Consider the following 19,322-nt stretch of genomic DNA (forward strand, 5'->3'; position numbering starts at 1 on the left):
TCATGGTGGACAACGAACTAAGAGATCCATCAAGTCTTTGGCAGCATCAGTTTCCAAATGATTTACATAAAATAACAGTGTTACAGAAACTCTCTACAATGTAGTGAAATAAATTATCAAATCCTCTGATACTTGAATAATTTAACTGATTTTAGAATCTCCTTTTCAGATAATTATTTTCATAAAAAATACAATACTTGTGTCTCATCATTTGCAGGATATCCATTATTCTTTTTTCAAACCTTATTAGCAACAAAGGACTTACAGTGGCATAGGCACTGGTCACAAGCCTCTGGACACCCAGGACAACTGTATCATATGTTGATATCAGGATCGAGTAGGATGAGAAGCTCATATCCATCCAGTACATGACCACAAAGAAACTCACCAACAGCAAGATGGTCTTGGCAGCCCTTTTTTTCTGGAGAGACTCTTGGGGAGAATCTGGCGCTGTTAAGGTGCGGGGATCACCTCTGATCCCTGCACAAGAGAGTCACCATGTACGCAGTTGAGAGAAGAATAATTCCCACAAAGGAGACATCTCTGAATAATGACAGGGTAAGAAAAATAAGGTTCCTGATAATGGACTTCCTTGGGGAAATGAGGCAGTATTTATTGAGCATCAGAAAACTGGTGTGAGTCGTATTGGAAGAAACCACAGTGTAGAAGATCATGTAATTACTGCAGGACAAACTGAAGGACCACAAGAAGACAAGAACATGTGAAATGGGATTTGTGAGTTTATGTTTAAACCTCACCAACCAGGAGGTGCTGGGGCTGATGGTGACGGCCTGGAGCAGGCTCAGGAGGCAGGCGGTGCAGACAGAGAGGCCCTGCATCACCCTGCTCAGGTAGGAAAGCATCTTACACTTGAAGTCATTTTGAAAATGAAGGGATTCAAAAAGCTCTGGAGACACCAAGAACACAATGGTGAACAACATCATGATGTGGACAATGGCCAAGTGACTGGTGGTCAGGTCAGGGGGCTTAGGATCCAGAAGGAGCTTCATGGTACCCAGAGAAAAGGAGGAGGATGTTGGCTGAGACTCCAGTAACAACTTGGGCAAAGAAGGCACTTTTGAATGATAACAAAAGTGGAAACTGTGTTCATTTTAATGACAAAGAGGAAATATTTTATGTACCTGAAAAAAATCAACCAATAAAACTTCCATCATCAATGTTACTTCAGATTCAAAATTATCACCATCATTATCATTTTAAATCCATCCATTTATTTTGATTAATGTTGATTATCACATATAAATTCTTAAACCTACAGCCTGATCATTATATGATAAACCAAATTATTAATATAGTTGATCGAACACCCACACCTGCATAGTCACACCTGTAGAGGTCGCACGTTATCTGTGCTCCTATAGTACCAAGGGCACACTTTTTTAGTAAGCTTTTTGTTTCCACTTTTTGCATTCCTTCATTTAGTTTTCACCACCCAGAACTGTGACATGTATATAAAAATGAATCATGGGTGTTTGTAGAACTGAACTGAAGTAGATTTTGTGCTAATGGAAAAAGCAATAGCCTGACGTATTTTGGAAAAAAATAATAATGCATTGAGTGGCTGTCATATCACATCAGTCTGACATCATGCTGAACATGCATGATGTTTCATGTATACTATAAAAATTATATACCACATACACAGCAGAAGGTGTTATTTTCAGATAGTTTGTGGTAGTAAAAAAAAATTTCCCTATTAACAATTACTATAACAGGATTAAACAATTTTATTATGGTCATCTACTAAAAACCTTATTAATGTGAAGTGTATTAAAAACCTTGGGAGTGCGCCTGGCCTGCCCCGCCGTGGGGCCGCGCGGGGACGCTGGCAGGTGGACGCGTGGACCGAGCCCGGGCGCCCATGGTCGGGGCCGCGATGGCCCACGGAACTGCATGCCTCCCGCTGCAGCCCGCGCGCAGCACAGAGGCAGGGCGCTGGCAGGGCGCCGACGCGCAAGAGCTGCCCCGCGGGGTCCTGGAGGGCCTGCGCGAGGTGGCCCGGCTACCTGACCTTACAGCGCTTCGTGGCCGGCCTGCGCACCGCGCTGCTGAGCGCCGACGGCGGTCCCGGGGACCCCAGGCACGCCCCGGCCCGGCCCGGCCAGGCCCGGGGACCAGCCGCCGCAGCCGGCGCAGCCCCTGATATTCACGCCGGCCGACGAGCCGCGGACGGTCCTGGAGAGGAAGCCCCTGCCCCTGGGCGTGCGAGCTTCTTTGGCCGGTCCCAGTGGCGCGGCCCGCAGCCTGGAGCAGTTGTGTGCCCCCGCCGAGGCGGCGTCCTGCCCCGCGGAACCAGAGCGGTCCCAGAGCGCGGCGCTGGAACGGAGCCGGAGCGCTGACGCAGGTGCAGGGGCCTGCAGGACCCTGGAGGCAGACTCAGGGGATGCCCCGCGGATCCCCAGTGCCCGAGGGGAACGTCGGAGGCACACCATCACCAGCGGCATGCTCTGCGGCCTGCTGAAGTAGATGAAGGAGCTGGAGCAGGAGAAGGAGGTGCTGCAGGGTTTGCAGATGATGGCGCGGGGCCGTGATTGGTACCAGCAGCAGCTCCAACGAGTGCAGGAGCACCGGTGCCGCCTGGGCCAGAGCAGAGCCAGCGCCGACTTTGGGGCCATGGGGAGCCCCCGCCCACTGAGGCGGCTACTGTCCAAGGTACAGGAGGTGGCCGGGTGCCTGGGAGAGCTGCTGGCTGCAGCCTGTGCCAGCCAGGCCCTACCCACGTCCTCCTCCGGGCCGCCTGGTCTACCCTGACGTACACCTCGTCCCCGGGCTGTGAGCAGCAGACCGTTCTTGTGCTGAAGGAGAAGAACTGACTCCTCACCCAGGAGGTGACCGAGAAGAGTGGGTACATTACGCAGCTGGAGCAGAAGTCGGCACTCATTAAGCAGCTGTTTGAGGCCAGCACCCTGAACAGGCAAGGCGGGGAGCCTCTGGACCCCACCTTCATCTTGCCAGTGTGGGCTGAGCAGGCCCACAGGGCCAGCCTGGCACTCTGCCCTTTGGGGCATGCGCTCTGTAGCACCCAACCTCTCTGGCTGGAGACCCCCGGCAGGCCCAGGCAGGCCCGGAATGGGCGTCTTCCTGCACCCCTTGCCATCCAGGTTCCCCAGGCCTGTCCCCGGCTGGCCCCTACACCGAGTCCTTGACTCGGTTTTGGCTTCCGGTGCTAACATGGACTGAGGCTTTCTTGAGTCCGCATAGTCCGCAGCTACTACTGCCGCTGTCAGTGGACAGTGGACCCCTCCACCAGTTACCAGATCTCTGCTCGCCCCGGTTTCCAGTGGTGCTGCCCTGGGTCTCATCTCCAGTGAAAGGCTCTGCTCACGCCAGGCTGCACTTCTGACAATGGTGACAATGGCCAGCAGAGGGCGCTAGGCGGCACGGTTGCAGCGCTGAGATCACGCTCCAGACCTGGAAGTTCCGAGGGCAACTTACCCCCACCTCAACCAGGGCACCAGGAGGTGCCTGTCGCTCGGATGGGAGCAAATGGAGGGGATGGGGAAGGCCTGTAAGCGGGGGTTGCCTGCCTGGCAGGGGAGCCCCAGGGATGGCGGTCGGACTTCAGGTCCCGACCGAGACTGAGAGACTCTGGCTGCAGCGGATCGGGGAGCCAGGTGGACTAGAGCTTGGCCTGCGTGTGCCTACCGAAGACCCCGCGGTGATGGTCTTCCTCATCCTGGCCAGGACGCTGCCCCACATTGAGTCCCACAGAACAACCTGTGAGCCTGGCTCCCCAGAGGCCCCTGTCCCCAGGAGGGGGATCAGCCTGGGCCCCCAGACAGTTTCCAGGCACGTCGTAGGGAGAGTCTGTCACCCCAAACTCAGGATTCCCAAGGTCTGGGGTCCTGCTCATCCCCCTTTCCTCCCACGCCCAGCCTGAACCCAGGTTTCATCCAGGAGAGGCCACTTCCCTCAGCCAAGGGAAAGGAGAACCCCCAGGGTACAGGAGGAGGCTGGGGCAGGTCACCTTGGGTGTCACTCCCTGTCCCCTTGCCCAGGCCCACTCCCGCTGGTGTTGGGGTATGCACTGGTGGGGGGCCCATGCTCAGCCCAGCCTGGAGGGTCCCAGTGCCACCAGAGCCAGGGGCACGGCAACATCACGGACAGTTTCTGCAGCCCAGGGCCACCGATGCAGGGTCAGTGTGTGTGGGGGGGACACAGGGTCCCCGATGCAGGGTCAGTGTGTGTGGGACGCAGGGCCCCCGATGCAGGGTCAGTGTGTGTGAGGCGCAGGATCCCCTCATGCCCAGGACACTTTGGTGCACTGTCCCACAAGGCACCCCTGTCTCAGAGGAGGGGTCCTGGCAGGCAGCGCAGCAACTCCCTTCCGGAACCCAGCTCCACGCTAACCTGCCCACAGGAACCCCACAGAGCCACATTCCCTGCTGCACCCCGGCTGCAGGGGTGTCCCAGGACACGCCCAAGCCAGCCCAGCATGCAGCTGCCCTCCTACCCTGAGGATGGGAGTGGGCTTTCCAGAGACATAAGGATGCCAGGCCTGGACCTCCTGGGCGGCAAAGGGAGCAGGTCCTGAAGGCCTGTGCCCCACAGCCCCAGCACCGGGTGGACTGTTGTGCAGTGGGTGGGCCAGCGGCAGCCGGCCCCCCATCAGCAGGCTGGGGTCTGCCCAGCAGGGCCTCCCCACGTCTGCCTTTGAGGGTGCCTGCCATGCCCTGGGGGATCCTGGCCTCTTTACAGGACTGGAAGCAGAAGACAGAACAGTGTCTGTCCTGGGGTAACTTCATCAAGAAACCGCTCACATAGAGCTGGACCCCACAGCTAAAGAGGAAATGTGAGACAGGCTGGCACCTCTGGAAAAACTGCCTCTCAGCTTTGGTGTTCCATGCAAGGTGAAAAAAAATAGGTCCTCCAAGTTTACAGCTTACAGTCACGCTAGTGTGTGGCCCTGGAGACCAGGAGGGGAGAATTTAAAGTGGCACCGACTGGCACGGTCTAGGTGGCTGGCAGAGATACATGCGGACCCTGCCTGGAGCCCGCCCTAGTGACGCTGGGTGGGTCAGTCTACTTGCAGACTGTGAGCAGCATCCCTGGCCTCTATCCACGAGGTGCCACTAGCATGTGCAGGTACATACACGTGCGTGCACACACAGTTGTGACACCTAGAACTGTCTCAGGATGTCAAAATGTGTCCCTGGAGGCAGAAGTGTCCCTGGTTGAGAATGTGCCCCAGAGGAAACAACCACACCAGGCCTCAGAATTTTGTGTTGATCAAGTTCCAAGGAAAATGAATATCTCAGCCGGCCGCGGTGGCTCAGGTTTGGAATCCCAGCATTTGAGGCCAGGAGTTCGAGACCAGCCTGGGCAACGTAGTGAGCGACCCCATCTCTATAAAAAAAAAAAAAAAAAAAAAAAGAAGAAGAAGAAAAAAGAAAGAAAGAAAGAAAAGAAAAAGAAAGAAAAAAGAAAGAAAGAAAATGTGATCTCCAGTTTTAAAATTCATAAACACCACAAGGAAACAATACATTAGGGGACCCAGCAGAAACAACAAGTCAACTCTGTAGAGACAGATACTGGAATTATCTGAGAGAACATAAAGTGACAATGTTTTATATATCTAAAGAAATAAAAGAGATTTCTGGAAATATGAAAAAAAAAAGCTTGTTTCATCACATGATAATTCAAACCGTCCTTAAGTATTAGAAATGTGCTACAGCATCTCCAAACTTAAATAAATCCAAAGTAGTATAATTACATCACTCTGAATCAGTGCAGATTTGTGGTGTCTTAAAATGTAAAGATTTGCATAAATGCATAAAATAATTTGTACTACTTTATTAAAATGGAAAATAGTCAAAATTCAAATTCAAATATAATTACAGAATGTCAAATTTTCTTCCACAAATCTATATATTTATATATTAATAATATTAATATTTCATCTAGAAACACCTGCTGACTAGTTATAATTCCGTGAGATGTAAGAACAAACCATGAGAGAGTTACAGACATTGTCCCACCTGAGTCTTGATCACTCACTGTTAATGAAGCTGAGAAACAGACACTCACCTGGCTGAGTCTTGGAGTGAGTCTCTGTGTGAATTGTGGTCCCTGAGCCATGATTATAACGAAGGGATGCTGTCAGTTTATCTCCCTCACGCCCATAATTATCATGTCACCTGTTGAAGCAGGATGGCCCTGGTCCTGCGATTGTTAGAAAGGAGAACCACTGGGAGAAAAATAAATGTACTTAATTCCTGAAAACAGCAGAGTAGCCACAGCTGGGTTCTGAAGTTTAGAATGAGTGTGCTGATTTTCTTAGGCAACTCTTGCACAAGTGGATTGCCTTCTCTCAGTCCTTGTCAACGAAACAGATGTTAAAGAATAACTCTAACTTCACACCATCTTTACCGTTTCATATCAGTTTAGCAAACGTTTCCCTGCTGAAGAAAAAACTATACACACAGACAATGGGATGAATGAATATCACAATGTTGCATAAAAGAAACCAAATTAAAAAGCATGCATAGTATCTAATTCCATACATTAAAAAAATCAAAAAGCAAACAAAATTGAATTTCTGGCTTCAGGTAAGAGTGAAGTAGCTTGTTTAACAAGACTCTCACTGGAAAAATAATATATTTTGATAAAATATGATGTGTAATTATGTAGAAATATATTTATGTGTAATACATATGGTATAATACATGTATGGGTAAGAAGTGAATGAGAATTTCAGCTTCGTCCACTGTAGGGGAGTTAGGGATTGGAGATGAGTTCAGTCAAATTAAGTTTCTTCTAGAAAAATAACAATACTCCTCAAAAAACAGAATCTAGAGTGTCTATCTGTCATTTATAGTTTCTAGCTTATAATTTTAAAATTCACGAGATGTGTGAAAAAAGCAGGATAATGTAATTCATATACAAGAGTAAAACTAAAACAGGCATTAGAAGCTAGCTCCAAGACGTCCAAGGTGTTATAATAAGATGACAAGAATTGGAAAGCAACTATTATAAATATGGTACTGGAGGTAAAGAAAAATATTTTCATAATGATGGGCAAATGTGGGATCTCAGCAGAGAAATGGAAATTATTAAAGAACGAAATAGAAAGATGATAATAAAAAAAGTACTGTTGAGAGGATCAGCTGATTAGAAACAGAAGAAATAAACTTGAAGACAGAGCCCTAGAAATTAACCAGTCTGAAGACAATGTTTCAGATGAATGATTGAAGAAAAATAAACAGAGCCTTAGAGATCTGTGAGATGACTGGGTCCTGCTAGACAAGGCCTGCCTTCCCTAGTGTCGAGTTCACAGTGCAGCTGACCTGCCCCTACCTGAGCATTTTGGCTGTGGTCCAGCATTCTTCTGAGAGCCTGGCCCCAAAGGCCAATGGTCCACCCTGGGGCTCCTGCCACAGTCACTACTGCCACTGCTATTGCTGCCATGAGGCCAAGGAGGAAGTGTGGAGACCAGACACTTTCATGTACCTCAATAGTGGATTCCACCCTGTTTTGAGGAAGGGAGGTGGCAAGTCACAATGCTTCACAGCTGCCAGCCTCCACTGCACCCACTGAGTGGGGGCCTATGCTCCCCAGTAACAGGCCCATGGCATAGCCACACTGCCCTTGCCTGGGCATTTTGGTTCCAGCTGCGCACTCTTTTGAGGCATTGCAATCCCCAGCTGCTGGCAGAGCAGTTGACTCTGATGGAAGGGGTGAGCAGCTCTGCTCTTCAGGGCAGGGTGGGGTCAGGCCATGCCTCTGGCACAAGCTGTCTCACTCCAGCCATTCCCTGACTCAAGTCCAGTGATGTGGGTCTTATCCCAGCTCCATGTTTCACCAACTGTGTGACCTGGATGAGTTTCTTCACCCACCAGCCTTCCCTGTCCATATGCAGACAGTGGATATGGGACATGAACAGTGCCAACTGCACAGTGACTGGGCACGTCAAATGAGATGGGACCGATAGAAAGAAAAGTGGAGGCCTGGCCCATCTGTTGTTGGAGGTGCTCACTGAGGTGCAAGCAGGTCTATTGGTCACCCACGCATCTGCCCAGGAGCCTCACCTGCCTCAGCTCTTATTAGGCACCTGATGTACAGGGATTCTATGCCAGACACCCAACACGGCCCTTAGTTGTGGCTCCCACATGATTCTCCCACCTTGGCCTCCTAAAGTGCTGGGATTATAGGCATGAGCCACCACCCAAGCTTAAATTTTTTTCATTTTTGTTGTTTTTACATGCTTTAATTACTTTCTCTTTTTCTTCTGTGTATCTACTACAGTTTTTTTTTTCCCCCTGGTGGTTATCATGAGACTTATATAAAACATCTTGTATCTTAACAACCTAGTTTAAGATGATGACAATTTAACTTCTATGCACAGAGAAACTTTACAAATTTTCTCCCTTTCACACATTTTATACTATATATATAACACACCTTACAACTTTTTATTTTGTGTGTCCATTAACAAATTATTGGAGCTATTTTATTTTTAATATTTTTTATAGATCTTACACTAAAGTTCAAAGTGACTTATGCAAAACCTCTGGGAAGGAACCCTGGAGCTGAAGGATGGAGCCCGATGGGACCCTCAGAACCCCCTCTCATCATTGCGTCCTTTGGGCTTTGGTCCCTGAAGGGACCACTGACCATGTCCTCTGCAAATCGCTGCTCACCTGTGCTGTCTTTTCCTCCAGGACCCAGAATCAGACCTGTAGCGCGATAAAGGAGTTCTCTTGAGCTTGTCTGGGGTGGCCCAGGGGAGACCTATGGAGGGCCACAGCCCTGACCCTGGGCCCCACGGGAGGAAGATGAGGTCCCAGGGTGGGGACAACAAGGGTACCTGTCTCAGTGATGCTTCTTCACACTCTTCTTGCAGAGGGGAGAGGAGCTCCCACAGCTGTGGACACAGGGAGGTGGACTCTAGTGAGATGGGGTAGGGGGTGGCTGGCTGGAAATGGCTAGAGAGGCCTGGGTGCTTGGGACATTGAAGCTGGAAAGGGAATTCCAGGCCATGAAGCCCAAGGTCCCTTGTACAGAGTGACCTGAGGCCCCAACAGTCGCCAAAGTCCCTCAGAGTAGTTGATGGCACTGCCTATGTTGTCTCCAAATCACCCTTCCAGCCCCCCTGGCATTGTAGGCAAAGATAGTTTCAAACCCAGAGGTCAGAGGCTCCAATGGTGGGATTCATGTCTTCTGTAGGGGCAAAGCTTGCCTCTTGGCAGTGTCCAGGTGCAGGCCCTGAGGGTCCAGGCCTGTGGCCTCTGGGGGATCTCTCCCACCCACAGACATCCCCCACGCTGGGCCCAGCCTGCTGTGTCCCCACTGACCTGCCATCGGACTCCAGTCTCCTCTTTTTCCTGAGGGCAGATGCCAGGAAGAAAGACAGACGGATGGATGGGGTTAGCTGGGGCCCCAGACACTTGCCAGGGTCTCATGCAGGACAGAGGAGGGTGGACAGAGAGATTCAGGGATGGCAGATGAGGCCCCTCCTCCCCAGGGCCATTCCCACTGCTGTTGGTGGGCACAGGACCCCTGGGGGAGGGCAGAGGCAGACTGGGACTGTAGCAGGACGAGCTGCAGACAAAACTCCTCAGACACCGGATTAAAGAAGGAAGAGGTTTTTTATTTGGCTGGGAGCGTCCGCAGACTCGCATCTTAAGAGCGGAGCTCCCCGAGAAAGAAATACTTGGCCTTTTTAAAGGCTTACAACTTTAAGGGGTCCACATGAAAGGGTCGTGATAAATCGAGCAAGCGTGGGATACATGACTGGGGGCTACATGCATCAGTTAACAAAGTTTTACAATGCTTTTTTCATACAGTGTCTGGAATCTACAGATAACACAAGTAGTTTAGGCCAGGGGCTGATGTTATTATTATTACTTTGTTTAACTCCTAGGGCAGGGTGGTGGTGCCAAGGTTGTCTGGCTATTTATCTTACTTTTGTTTCATTCCCTTTACTCCTGTCTTGTGAACTAGGCAAGGTAGGGGGAGGAGGGCAGCAGGAGTAGTAGTGGTCTCCTTCCTTAGGAGCAGGTGCTGGTAACACATGGGCCCGGTCAGTGAGTCTGGCTCTGGGGGATTCAGTGAGAAGCAGGTGTTAGAGAAGGGGAGGGGCTCAGCGAGGGGCAGATCCCAGAGAAAGGAAGGGACTCAATGAGGGGTGGGGCCTAGTGAAGGGAGGAGCTTGAAGCCTGGGATGGGTTCAGTTACCTGGAGGGCACTTACCTGAACGGCACGGTGAGGGCGAGTGAGGGGCTTAGAGAGTGGCGGGGCTCACAAATGCGGCATGGTTGCTGGTCTCTTGTGGGCCTGGGATGGGCACCCGGGGAGAGACCCCACATACTCCTCCCTTCCTGCTCCGGCCAGGTGCGGCTCTCACCGGCTTCTCCGGTGGCCGCCTTTCTTTTCCTCCTTTTTCTTGGGAGGGGGCGATGCCGAGCTGCTAGACCAGTGCTTGGTCCTTGGGGAGAAGGTGCGGGAGTGGAGGCGGTGAGGGAGTGCAGCCCCACAAGCCCCCCATCCCCGCCGCAGCAGCCACTGACCTGTACCTGCAGTGGCCATGGTAGCAGGCGGCCGGGAGTCACAGTCCACCAGGCCGTCGTCATCATCAAAGGGCGCTTACTCCAGGCCCACATCAGCATCCTCGGTCAGCAGCGGGGTCTCCACCTCTCCACCACACTGCCGGCGACAGGGACGCTCACCACCCGTCTCAGGACGACTTTTCTCCACCCCTTTTCCCGGCGTGGGGGGTGTGACCTAGCCTCCCAAGTGTTCGGGCTGCTACCTGGCAGGAGGAGCGGGGCGGGGAGGGGGCGGGCTGAGGGGGGGACCTGCAGCCCCTGCCCTTACAGGGCCAGGCAGAGATTTGGGGAACCCAACAGGGCACATCCCCTACAGGTCCCCAACCTCACGGTACAATCTTTTGTAAAAGAGAAAAAGGATAACCCAGCCCCTTATTTAGCCTGCACTGCTTCTAAGTTCTCACCATCTCAGTAAGCCCCCTCCTCTTTTTTTTAATTTTGGAGATACAGTCTTGCTGTGTTGCTCAGGCTGGGTTGCAGTGGTGGGATCATAGCTCACTGCAGCCTTGAACTCCTGGGCCCAAGCGATCCTCCCTCCTCAGCCTCTTGAGTAGCTGGGACTATAGGCATGGACCCCCAACCTGGCTAATTTGAAAAATTTTGCAGAGACAGGGTCTCACTATGTTGCCCAGGCTGGTTTCGAACTCCTGGCCTCAAGCGATCCTCCCCTTTGCTCTCTCAAAGTGCTGGGATTCCAGGCATGAGCCACCCTGCAGTCGTGGGTGGGGGGTGAGTGTGTGCCTACCCCTTATATGAGGCTCCTCTTCCTCACTGAATCCCCTCCATATCCCAGCCCCATTCACTGAAGCCCTCCCCCTCAGTGAACTCCCCATTTGATCCCTGTGACCCTAACCCTACTGTCCTATTCTGGGAACCCCATCCCCACCCCTCCTTTATCTCACTGAACCCTGATTTCTCTTTTCTTTTCTTTTCTTTCTTTTCTTTTTTTTCCAGAGTCTCACTCTGTTGTCCTGGCTGGAGTGCAGGGGCCCGATCTCGCCTCACTGCAACCTCTGCCTCCTGCAACCTGCTGCAATCTCACCTCACTGTAACGTCCGCCTTCTGGATTCAAGTGATTCTCCTGCCTCAGCCTCCGAAGTAGCTGGGATTACAGGCACCCACTAATTTTTGTATTTTTAGTAGAGATGGGGTTTCTCCATGTTGGTCAGGCTGGTATGGAACTCCCAACCTCAGGTGATCTGTCAGCCTCAGCCTCCCAAAGTGCTGGGATTATAGGCATGAGCCACAGCCCGCCGCGAACTCTAATTTCTCAAAGAGCCTCTTCCTCCTGGCCTAGCTCCCCCCTCCCCAAGCCCTGGCTCAATGATGTGAGTCTTTCCTCACCTGGGTGTCCTAGTCCCTGAGCCCCCTCCCGCTGGCTGAGTACCTCCCTGCCACCCTTCTCCTCCTTTCCTCCAGCCCGGCCTCTGTCGCTGAAATATTCATAGCCTCTCCTCGCCTCCACTCTGCAGCCTCCAGGGGGCCCCACTGCTCATCTCTGGAGCAGGACTGTGCTCATCAATCAAGCCTGGTGGCAGAGGGTGGGGACTTCCCATACTCCCTATCCATCTTACAGAACTCTCCTTTTCGCTCAGCAGGGACCAGACGTTGGCTCCCTACAGGCTTTGCTCAGAGCACTTCTTTTTTTCTAGAGGTAACTGGACTCGAGGCAAGAGCATGAACTTTCAAGCTCCAGACAAGGGCTCATTCTGCACTGTCCTGAGCTGCTTTGTGACCTGGGGCCTGCTGTGTCCCTCTGTGAGCCTATTCTTGAAGCTGAGAGTCATGACATTCCAGGGCTGCTGGGAGAATTTGCTGAGGTCATAGGTGCTGTGCAGATTCTTTTTTTATTTTTTATTTTATTTATTTATTTTTTTGAGACAGAGTCTCATCCTGTCGCCCAGGCTGGAGTGCAGTGGTATGATCACAGCTCACTGCAGTCTTGAACTCCTGGCCTCAAGCGATCCTCCCACTCCAGCCTGCAGAGTAGCTGGGACTACAGGAGCACACCACCACTCCCGACTAATTAAAACAATTTTTTTTTTTAGAGATGGGGTCTCACTATGTTGCCCAGGCTGGTCTTGACTTCCTGGCCTCAAGCCAGGAGGATTGCTCAAGAAATTGTCTTGCCTTGGCCTCCCAAAGTGCTAGGATTACAGGTGTGAGCCACCGTGCCTGGCCTTTTTTTTTTTTTTTTTTTTTTTTTTAACAAGCCTGGAAGTGACCCTCCAGAGGCCTGTCCCCAGGGGGGTGGCCCCCACCTTCCACTTTTCATCGAAGCTGGCTCAGACAGTGCCCTCCCCCACCAAGATGGAGGTTTAGCCCTGGTTTCAACAGAGCTCCTGTTACTCCTGGGTGCTGTTCACCTGGCTTACCCCTTCCCTGCCCACAGCAATAGAGGCGAGGGCTTGGATCAGCAGAACATGAAGGACATGAGATTCAGATTTGTCAGAGATGTGTGAACCAGAGCAACTCCATCTTGAATAGGGGCTACATAAAATGAAGCTGAGACCGGCTGGGCCTGGTGGCTCACACCTGTAATCCCAGCAATTTGGGAGGCTGAGGTGGGCGGATCACGAGGTCAGGAGATCGAGACCATCCTGGCCAACACAGTGAAACCCCATCTCTACTAAAAAAAATATACAAAAAATTAGCCGGGCATGGTGGCCAGGCACCTGTAGTCCCAGCTACTCAGAAGGCTGATGCAGGAGAATGGCGTGAACCTGGGAGGCGGAGCTTGCAGTTAGCCAAGATTGCACCACTGCACTCCAGCCTGGGTGACAGAGCAAGACTGTCACACACATAAAAAAAAAAAAGAGAGAAGAAAAAAGAAAAAAAATAAGGCTGAGACCTACTGGGCTGTATTCCCAGGAGGTTAGGCATTCTAAGTCACAGGATGAGATAGGAGGTGAGGACAAGATACAGGTCATAAAGACCTCGCTGATAAAATAGGTTGCAGTAAAGAAGCCGGCCAAGGGCCTGGTGTGTGGCTCATGCCTGTAATCCCAGCACTTTGGGAGGCTGAGGCAGGCATATCACCAGAGGTCAGGAGTTCAAGACCAGCCTGACCAACATGGAGAAACCTCATCTCTACTAAAAACACAAAATTAGCCAGGCATGGTGGCGCACACATGTAATCCCAGCTACTTGGGAGGCTGAGGCAGGAGAATTGCTCGAACCCAGGAGGCAGAGGTTACAGTGAGCTGAGATCGCACCATTGCATTCCAACGTGGGCAAAAAGAATGAAACTCAAAAACCCACCTAAACCAAGATGGTGATGAGAGTGACATGGCAACGTCAGGAAGTTACCCTATATAGTCTAGAAAGGGGAGGCATGAATAATCCACCTCTTGCTTAGCATATCATCAAGAAATAACCATATAAATGGGCAACCAGCAGCCCTCGGGGCTGCGCTGTCTATGCAGTAGCCATTCTTTTCTTTTCTTTTCTTTTTTTTTTTGGAAACAGAGTCTTGCTCTTGTTGCCCAGGTTGGAGTGCAGTGGCATGATCTTGGCTCATGGCAACCTCCGCCTCTAGAGTTATACACACACGTATATATATATAATACACATACATATATATATACACACACACATATATGTATACACACACACAAACATAGGCTTGTGTTGACAGATACTAAGTAATTGATTATTATTCCATTTTTAGATGAGGAAATGGGTTGTTGAGTGACCGGATCAGGCCAGGACTCAGCTCTGCCCTCTCTCCGCCCTATGAAATGCCCTCCAGCCTCTGCTTCCTGCCCTACTAATCAGCAGCAGTCACCTCTCTGCAGAGGAGGAGCGGTGAGAGTGGATGAGGCAGAGCCCCGGATCCAGGATGAACTGCCGGGTGCAGCCCGGGGATGGAAGTCACGTCTGCTTCATTAACTTCACATGCTGGAATCCAACATTGGGCCGCTATGTCTGTGCATAGAATACAGGAGTGGGCAGATGAGCACCTAACCCATGTGATTCCTCCCCCACCCAATGAGCAGAACATATCAGTGAGGGGGAGGACAGGTAAGCCAAATACAGGGAGGACAGCATGTTTTCTGGCACTGAAACCAGTGCTGGGGGTAAAGGCTAGGCAGGGAATTTTTCTGCCAGGTGAGAGAAGGGGTTGGTTTTAGAGAAAAGTGACAAGTGGCACCAGAGGTGGCATTGGCAGGGGGAACCAGGAGACACCAAAAACAGACAAGCACAAACTATATCTACAACTTGAAAGTCAATCCCTTGGGTCAAACCAGAAAGCTGAGATTGGGTGGGTGTGGTGGTTCACGCCTGGAATCCCAGCACTTTGGGAGGCCGAGGCAGGAGGATAACTTGAGGTCGGGAGTTTGGGTCCAGCCTAGGCAATATGTTTAGACTCTGTCTCTACAAAAAATACAAAAATTGGCCTGGTGCAGTGATACATACCTTCAGTCCCAGCTACTCAGGAGGCTGAGGTCAGGGAGGATGGCTTGAGCCCAGGAGTTTAAGCTGCAGTGAGCTATGATCACCACCACTGCACTCTAGCCTGTGTGTAAGAGCAAGACCCTGTCTCAAAAAAAGAAAGAAAAGAGAAATCTGAGGTTGATGAAATATGGTATGATGGCTATTGCTCAGTATGAACAGAAGGAGTCGAGAATTCTAAAAGCATAGGAGAAAAATAACTTCTCCCAGGAAAGAGTCCTCAGCTCACTTCTCTCATCCTCTCAGACATGACAGGGGCACATGTATCAGCATTTATATCTGCCTACAAACCAGAACCCATGGCAGACACGTGAAAGACAGAAGACAAATAATAGTTCGTTATCTCCAGCCTCTATAAACTGCTAAAAACCTTCACTAAATAGAAACGTTAGATTTATACACAACAGGTTTAGTTGAAATCAAGATCAAATTTTCATTACCCAAAAACTTAAATGGAAGATCCCAAAAGGGTAGAACAACTTGAGATTCCACGTAGGGACAACTTGGTTTCATTCACACTGTGTCTGTGCAGTTAGCTCTGTGATTCCATGGCCAGAGAGAAAAGGGTAAATAAGGCAAGATGAATTACGGGGAAATATTAAAAAGATGAAATTGATATATTTGTCTTTTCATTTATTCAGACATCTAGTTCCCACTTGTATCTGGTGGGAAGGGGTGTTCTGCTTTTATCATTCGTTTATATTTTTCTGATCACAGAAGGAATATGTCATGGCAGAGTATGTTTAAAGCACAGAAGACTATAAAGAAAAATCATTCCAAGTCCTATTCCCTAAAGGGGACTTAATATTTTGGCATGGTTCCTTGCAGGGTTTTTTCTGCCTGTTTCGTTTGTAGTTATAATAATACTTCATATATACTTCCTAAGTTGATTTTTCTTTTTGCTTAAACCTGACCCATGCAATACAAACTCTGCAAATACAATTTCTTTTTGAGACAGAGTCTCACTCTGTTGCCCAGACTGAAGTGCAGTGGCGTGATCTCGGCTCACTGCAACCTCCACCTTCCAGGTTCAAGCCATCCTCCTGCCTCAGCCTCTGGAATAGCTGGAACTACAGGCACCTGCCACCACACCTGACTAATTTTTGTATTTTTAGTAAAGACAAGGCTTTACTATGTTGGCCAGGCTGGTCTTGAACTCCTGACCTCAGGTGATCTGCCTACCTTGGCCTCCCAAAGTGCTGGGATTACAGGCTTGAGCCACCGTGCCTGGCCAAACATAATTTTTAATGGTTGTGTAACACTTCAAAGAACAGCTGCTCCTGATTAATTTTTAAAATATACTGCTTTAGTTGTTCTATACTGATCAATATTGTGACTAAATGAACAAACAGATAATCACATGCCCTGCAAATCTCCATGTGGGACTGAAGTATGCAATGCTTCCCAAATGATTTGGGCAAATTATATTTGAATGTCAGCATCCTAACTATAATAACCAATATTTATAGCTGGTTTCCAGTGTACAGGGCATTTTCATGTGCACTGAGCTCATTCAATCCTCACAGCAAACCCTGTGAAGATCTTACTACATTTACTTCATAGAGAAAGCCAAATATTTCAGGTTAAGCAGTATTCCCATGATCACACTGCCAAGGGACACAAAGATGGAATTTGTGTCCCAGTGAGTGGTTCCTGAGTCTACATCCAGGTCAACGCCACTCTCTTCATGGCCAGCCTGTCTCCTGGGCAGGTCTGCTTGGAGGCCCCACTAGTATCTCACACTCTCCAGGTGCCAATTTCATTCCTCCCCAAACTAGCTCTTTTTGGAATCTCGTGGAGGGCACCACCCACCAAAGCCCAAGCCAGAAGGCTGACTGATCCCTTTCCTGCCTCTCAACCTTGACCCTCACATCCAGCCATTCCCGGGACTCACTCTCCATGACATCAGGCCTCAGTGAAGCTCACCTTCTAATCACAGGGCACTGCCACTAGCAAAGTAGAAGCATCTAATAGACATTTGCTGAGAGGGAGGAAGGTCTTAAGACTCCACACACTCAGCTCTATTAGGACAGCACACTGCCTTTTTGTGGAATCAAAGTTGTGACCAATGCATAGAAGGAAATAAACAATCTTCCATCTCACTGAATTCTCTTTGCATGACCAGGCTCTTAAAGCTTACGATTAAAAAAGGTATATTAAGGCCTCATTGAGAGTTATTTTTTTTTGAGATGGTGTCTTGCTCTGTTGCCCAGGCTGGAGTGCAGTGGTGCCATCTCAGCTCACAGGAGCCTCAACCTCCCAGGCTCAATAGATTCTCCCAACTCAGCCTCCCAAGTAGCTGGGATCACCACATCCAGCTACTTTTTTTTTTTTTTGTAGAGATGTGGTCTTGTTACAATCCCCAGGCTGGTCTCAGATTCCTGAGCTCAAGTGACCCTCCCACCTCAGCCTCCCAAAGTGCTGGGCTTACAGGCGTTTGCCCCTGCACCTGGCCCTCATTGAGAATTTTATCTGAAGCCAAGACTTCTACAGTATCCCTTGGTAAGAATAAGAATCACACAATTAATCAGTCATCTGATTACTTGTCAATTCTCCTTTACATGTGAATCTCATTAGTGAAACCTGAAGTGGGCAAGACAAACACAATGAACCTTGCTGCAAAAGCTGAAACGATAGATTCCAGAGACATTTTGGAATGATGGAATTGAAAAGAAACACAGTTGGTCACTGGGTCGAGGATAAGAAAAGCACCGAACAGAGGCCATCCCGAACAACTAGGCACCAGAAAATGCTCTCTCAATTTTATTTCATGGGATCATGTGATTCTTATGCAACTGTGGCAATGTGAGGCATCTCAATGGCATTAAAGTCTTGTTAAAACAGTAAACCCGTTTCTTTTCAAGAGAACAATGGTATTCTAAAAAGTCTTGCAAAATTAATCAAGTTATTACCCTATAAAGAGTCAAGCATGCAACTATGTTTAAAAGGGTCCACAGGTAGTACTATTTACAAAGAGAGAACACGTATGCAGCGAAATCCTCCACAGAACACCTTCCATTAATTAGGCAGTGGAAACAGCAGCCTCCCCAAATCGAGCAGGAACAAACAGGAAAGAAAAGAATATACTTCTTGTGAGAGAGAGAGAGAGAAAAAAGATACACACAAACAAAGAAATTAAAGACAATGCACTCCACCCTCGATAGAATCAGTTTGGACAGAAATAATGAGAGAGATTACGTGGGCTGCCATGATTTCTTCACGTTGCTCTAGAAGTGGAAGGCGGCTTTCCTGGTTGGCACCAAAGAAACAGAACACTGAGGACTTGGAGCCCAAAGCCAACCACCACCTGCCTTAGGAGGGGAGTGCAGCCTGGTTTGCCATATAATGATGACAAAAGCAAATCAGCTGGGAGGAAAGAAAATTTCTCTTATCTGGGAAAGAAGGAAGAGAAACAGGGAAACCCACCTCCTGAGTTCAAATGATTCTCCTGCCTCAACCTCCCAAGTAGCTAGGACTACAGGTGCCCCCCACCACACCAGGCCATAATTTTTGTTCTATTTTTAGTAGAGATGGGGTTTCACCAAGTTGGTCAGGCTGGTCTTGAACTCCTGACCTCAGGTTATCTGTCTGCCTCAGCCTCCCAAAGTGCTGGGATTACAGGCATGAGCCACCATGCCCTGTCTAAGAAAAAGTAACATTCTCTATAAAGAAAATCTGCAAAACACAGAAAAGCATAACAAAGAAAAAAGCCAATCTCATACCAACCAAAAATAATCCCTGCTAAGACTTAGAAAAAGGCCTGGAAGAATCCAACGTCCTCATGTTCACCAGCCCTGTGTGATGTGCAGGTATTTGCATCTATTATGCTATACGTCCATATATTCATCTTGTCTTTGTATTTTTGAACATTTTTTTTAAGAGACCGAGTCTCGCTCTGTCACCCAGGCTGGAGTGCAGTGGTGCAATCTCCACTCACTGCAAGCTCCACCACCTCCTGGGTTCGCGCCATTCTCCTTCCTTAGCCTCCTGAGTAGCTGGGACTACAGGTGCCTGCCACCACACCTGGCTAATTTTTTTTTTTTGTATTTTTAGTAGAGATGGGGTTTCACCGTGTTAGCTAGGGATGGTCTTGATCTCCTGACCTTGTGATCTGCCCGCCTCGGCCTCCCAAGATGCTGAGATTACAGGCATGAGCCACCGCGCCCGGCTGAACATTTTTCTTTCATAAAACTAGGGTGATGTGATACAGCATCTGTAATTCTTACTTTAGGTGATATCATGATCTTTCCCATGTTAGTAAATATTCTTGGGAAACAATATCAGTTACATAATAATTTG

At 49.4% G+C, this 19,322-nt stretch overlaps 1 protein-coding gene, 1 long non-coding RNA gene and 1 pseudogene across 2 annotated transcripts; 2 read left to right on the plus strand and 1 right to left on the minus strand.

The window, feature by feature from the left end:
- Positions 1-1,897: 1,897 nt before the first annotated feature.
- LOC105464701 (suppressor APC domain-containing protein 2 pseudogene) lies at positions 1,898-3,167 on the plus strand (annotated as a pseudogene).
- A 2,065-nt stretch (positions 3,168-5,232) lies between these two features.
- LOC105496748 (uncharacterized) lies at positions 5,233-10,628 on the minus strand. The gene is made up of 7 exons (XM_071094151.1): positions 10,367-10,628; positions 9,926-10,058; positions 9,315-9,344; positions 8,661-8,696; positions 7,318-7,489; positions 6,049-6,208; positions 5,233-5,367 (listed from the first exon to the last, which is right to left on the minus strand). Exons 1-6 carry the CDS (start codon positions 10,626-10,628, stop codon positions 6,155-6,157), a joined length of 687 nt encoding a protein of 228 aa, XP_070950252.1. The 3' UTR covers positions 5,233-5,367; positions 6,049-6,154.
- A 190-nt stretch (positions 10,629-10,818) lies between these two features.
- Positions 10,819-17,886, plus strand: LOC105464698 (uncharacterized). The gene is made up of 3 exons (XR_976915.3): positions 10,819-12,395; positions 14,239-14,591; positions 17,601-17,886. It is a non-coding gene; the product is annotated as an uncharacterized lncRNA (long non-coding RNA).
- The last annotated feature ends 1,436 nt before the right edge of the window (positions 17,887-19,322 follow it).

This window comes from Macaca nemestrina, chromosome 4 (assembly GCF_043159975.1).
Source record: "Macaca nemestrina isolate mMacNem1 chromosome 4, mMacNem.hap1, whole genome shotgun sequence".
NCBI lineage: Eukaryota > Metazoa > Chordata > Mammalia > Primates > Cercopithecidae > Macaca > Macaca nemestrina.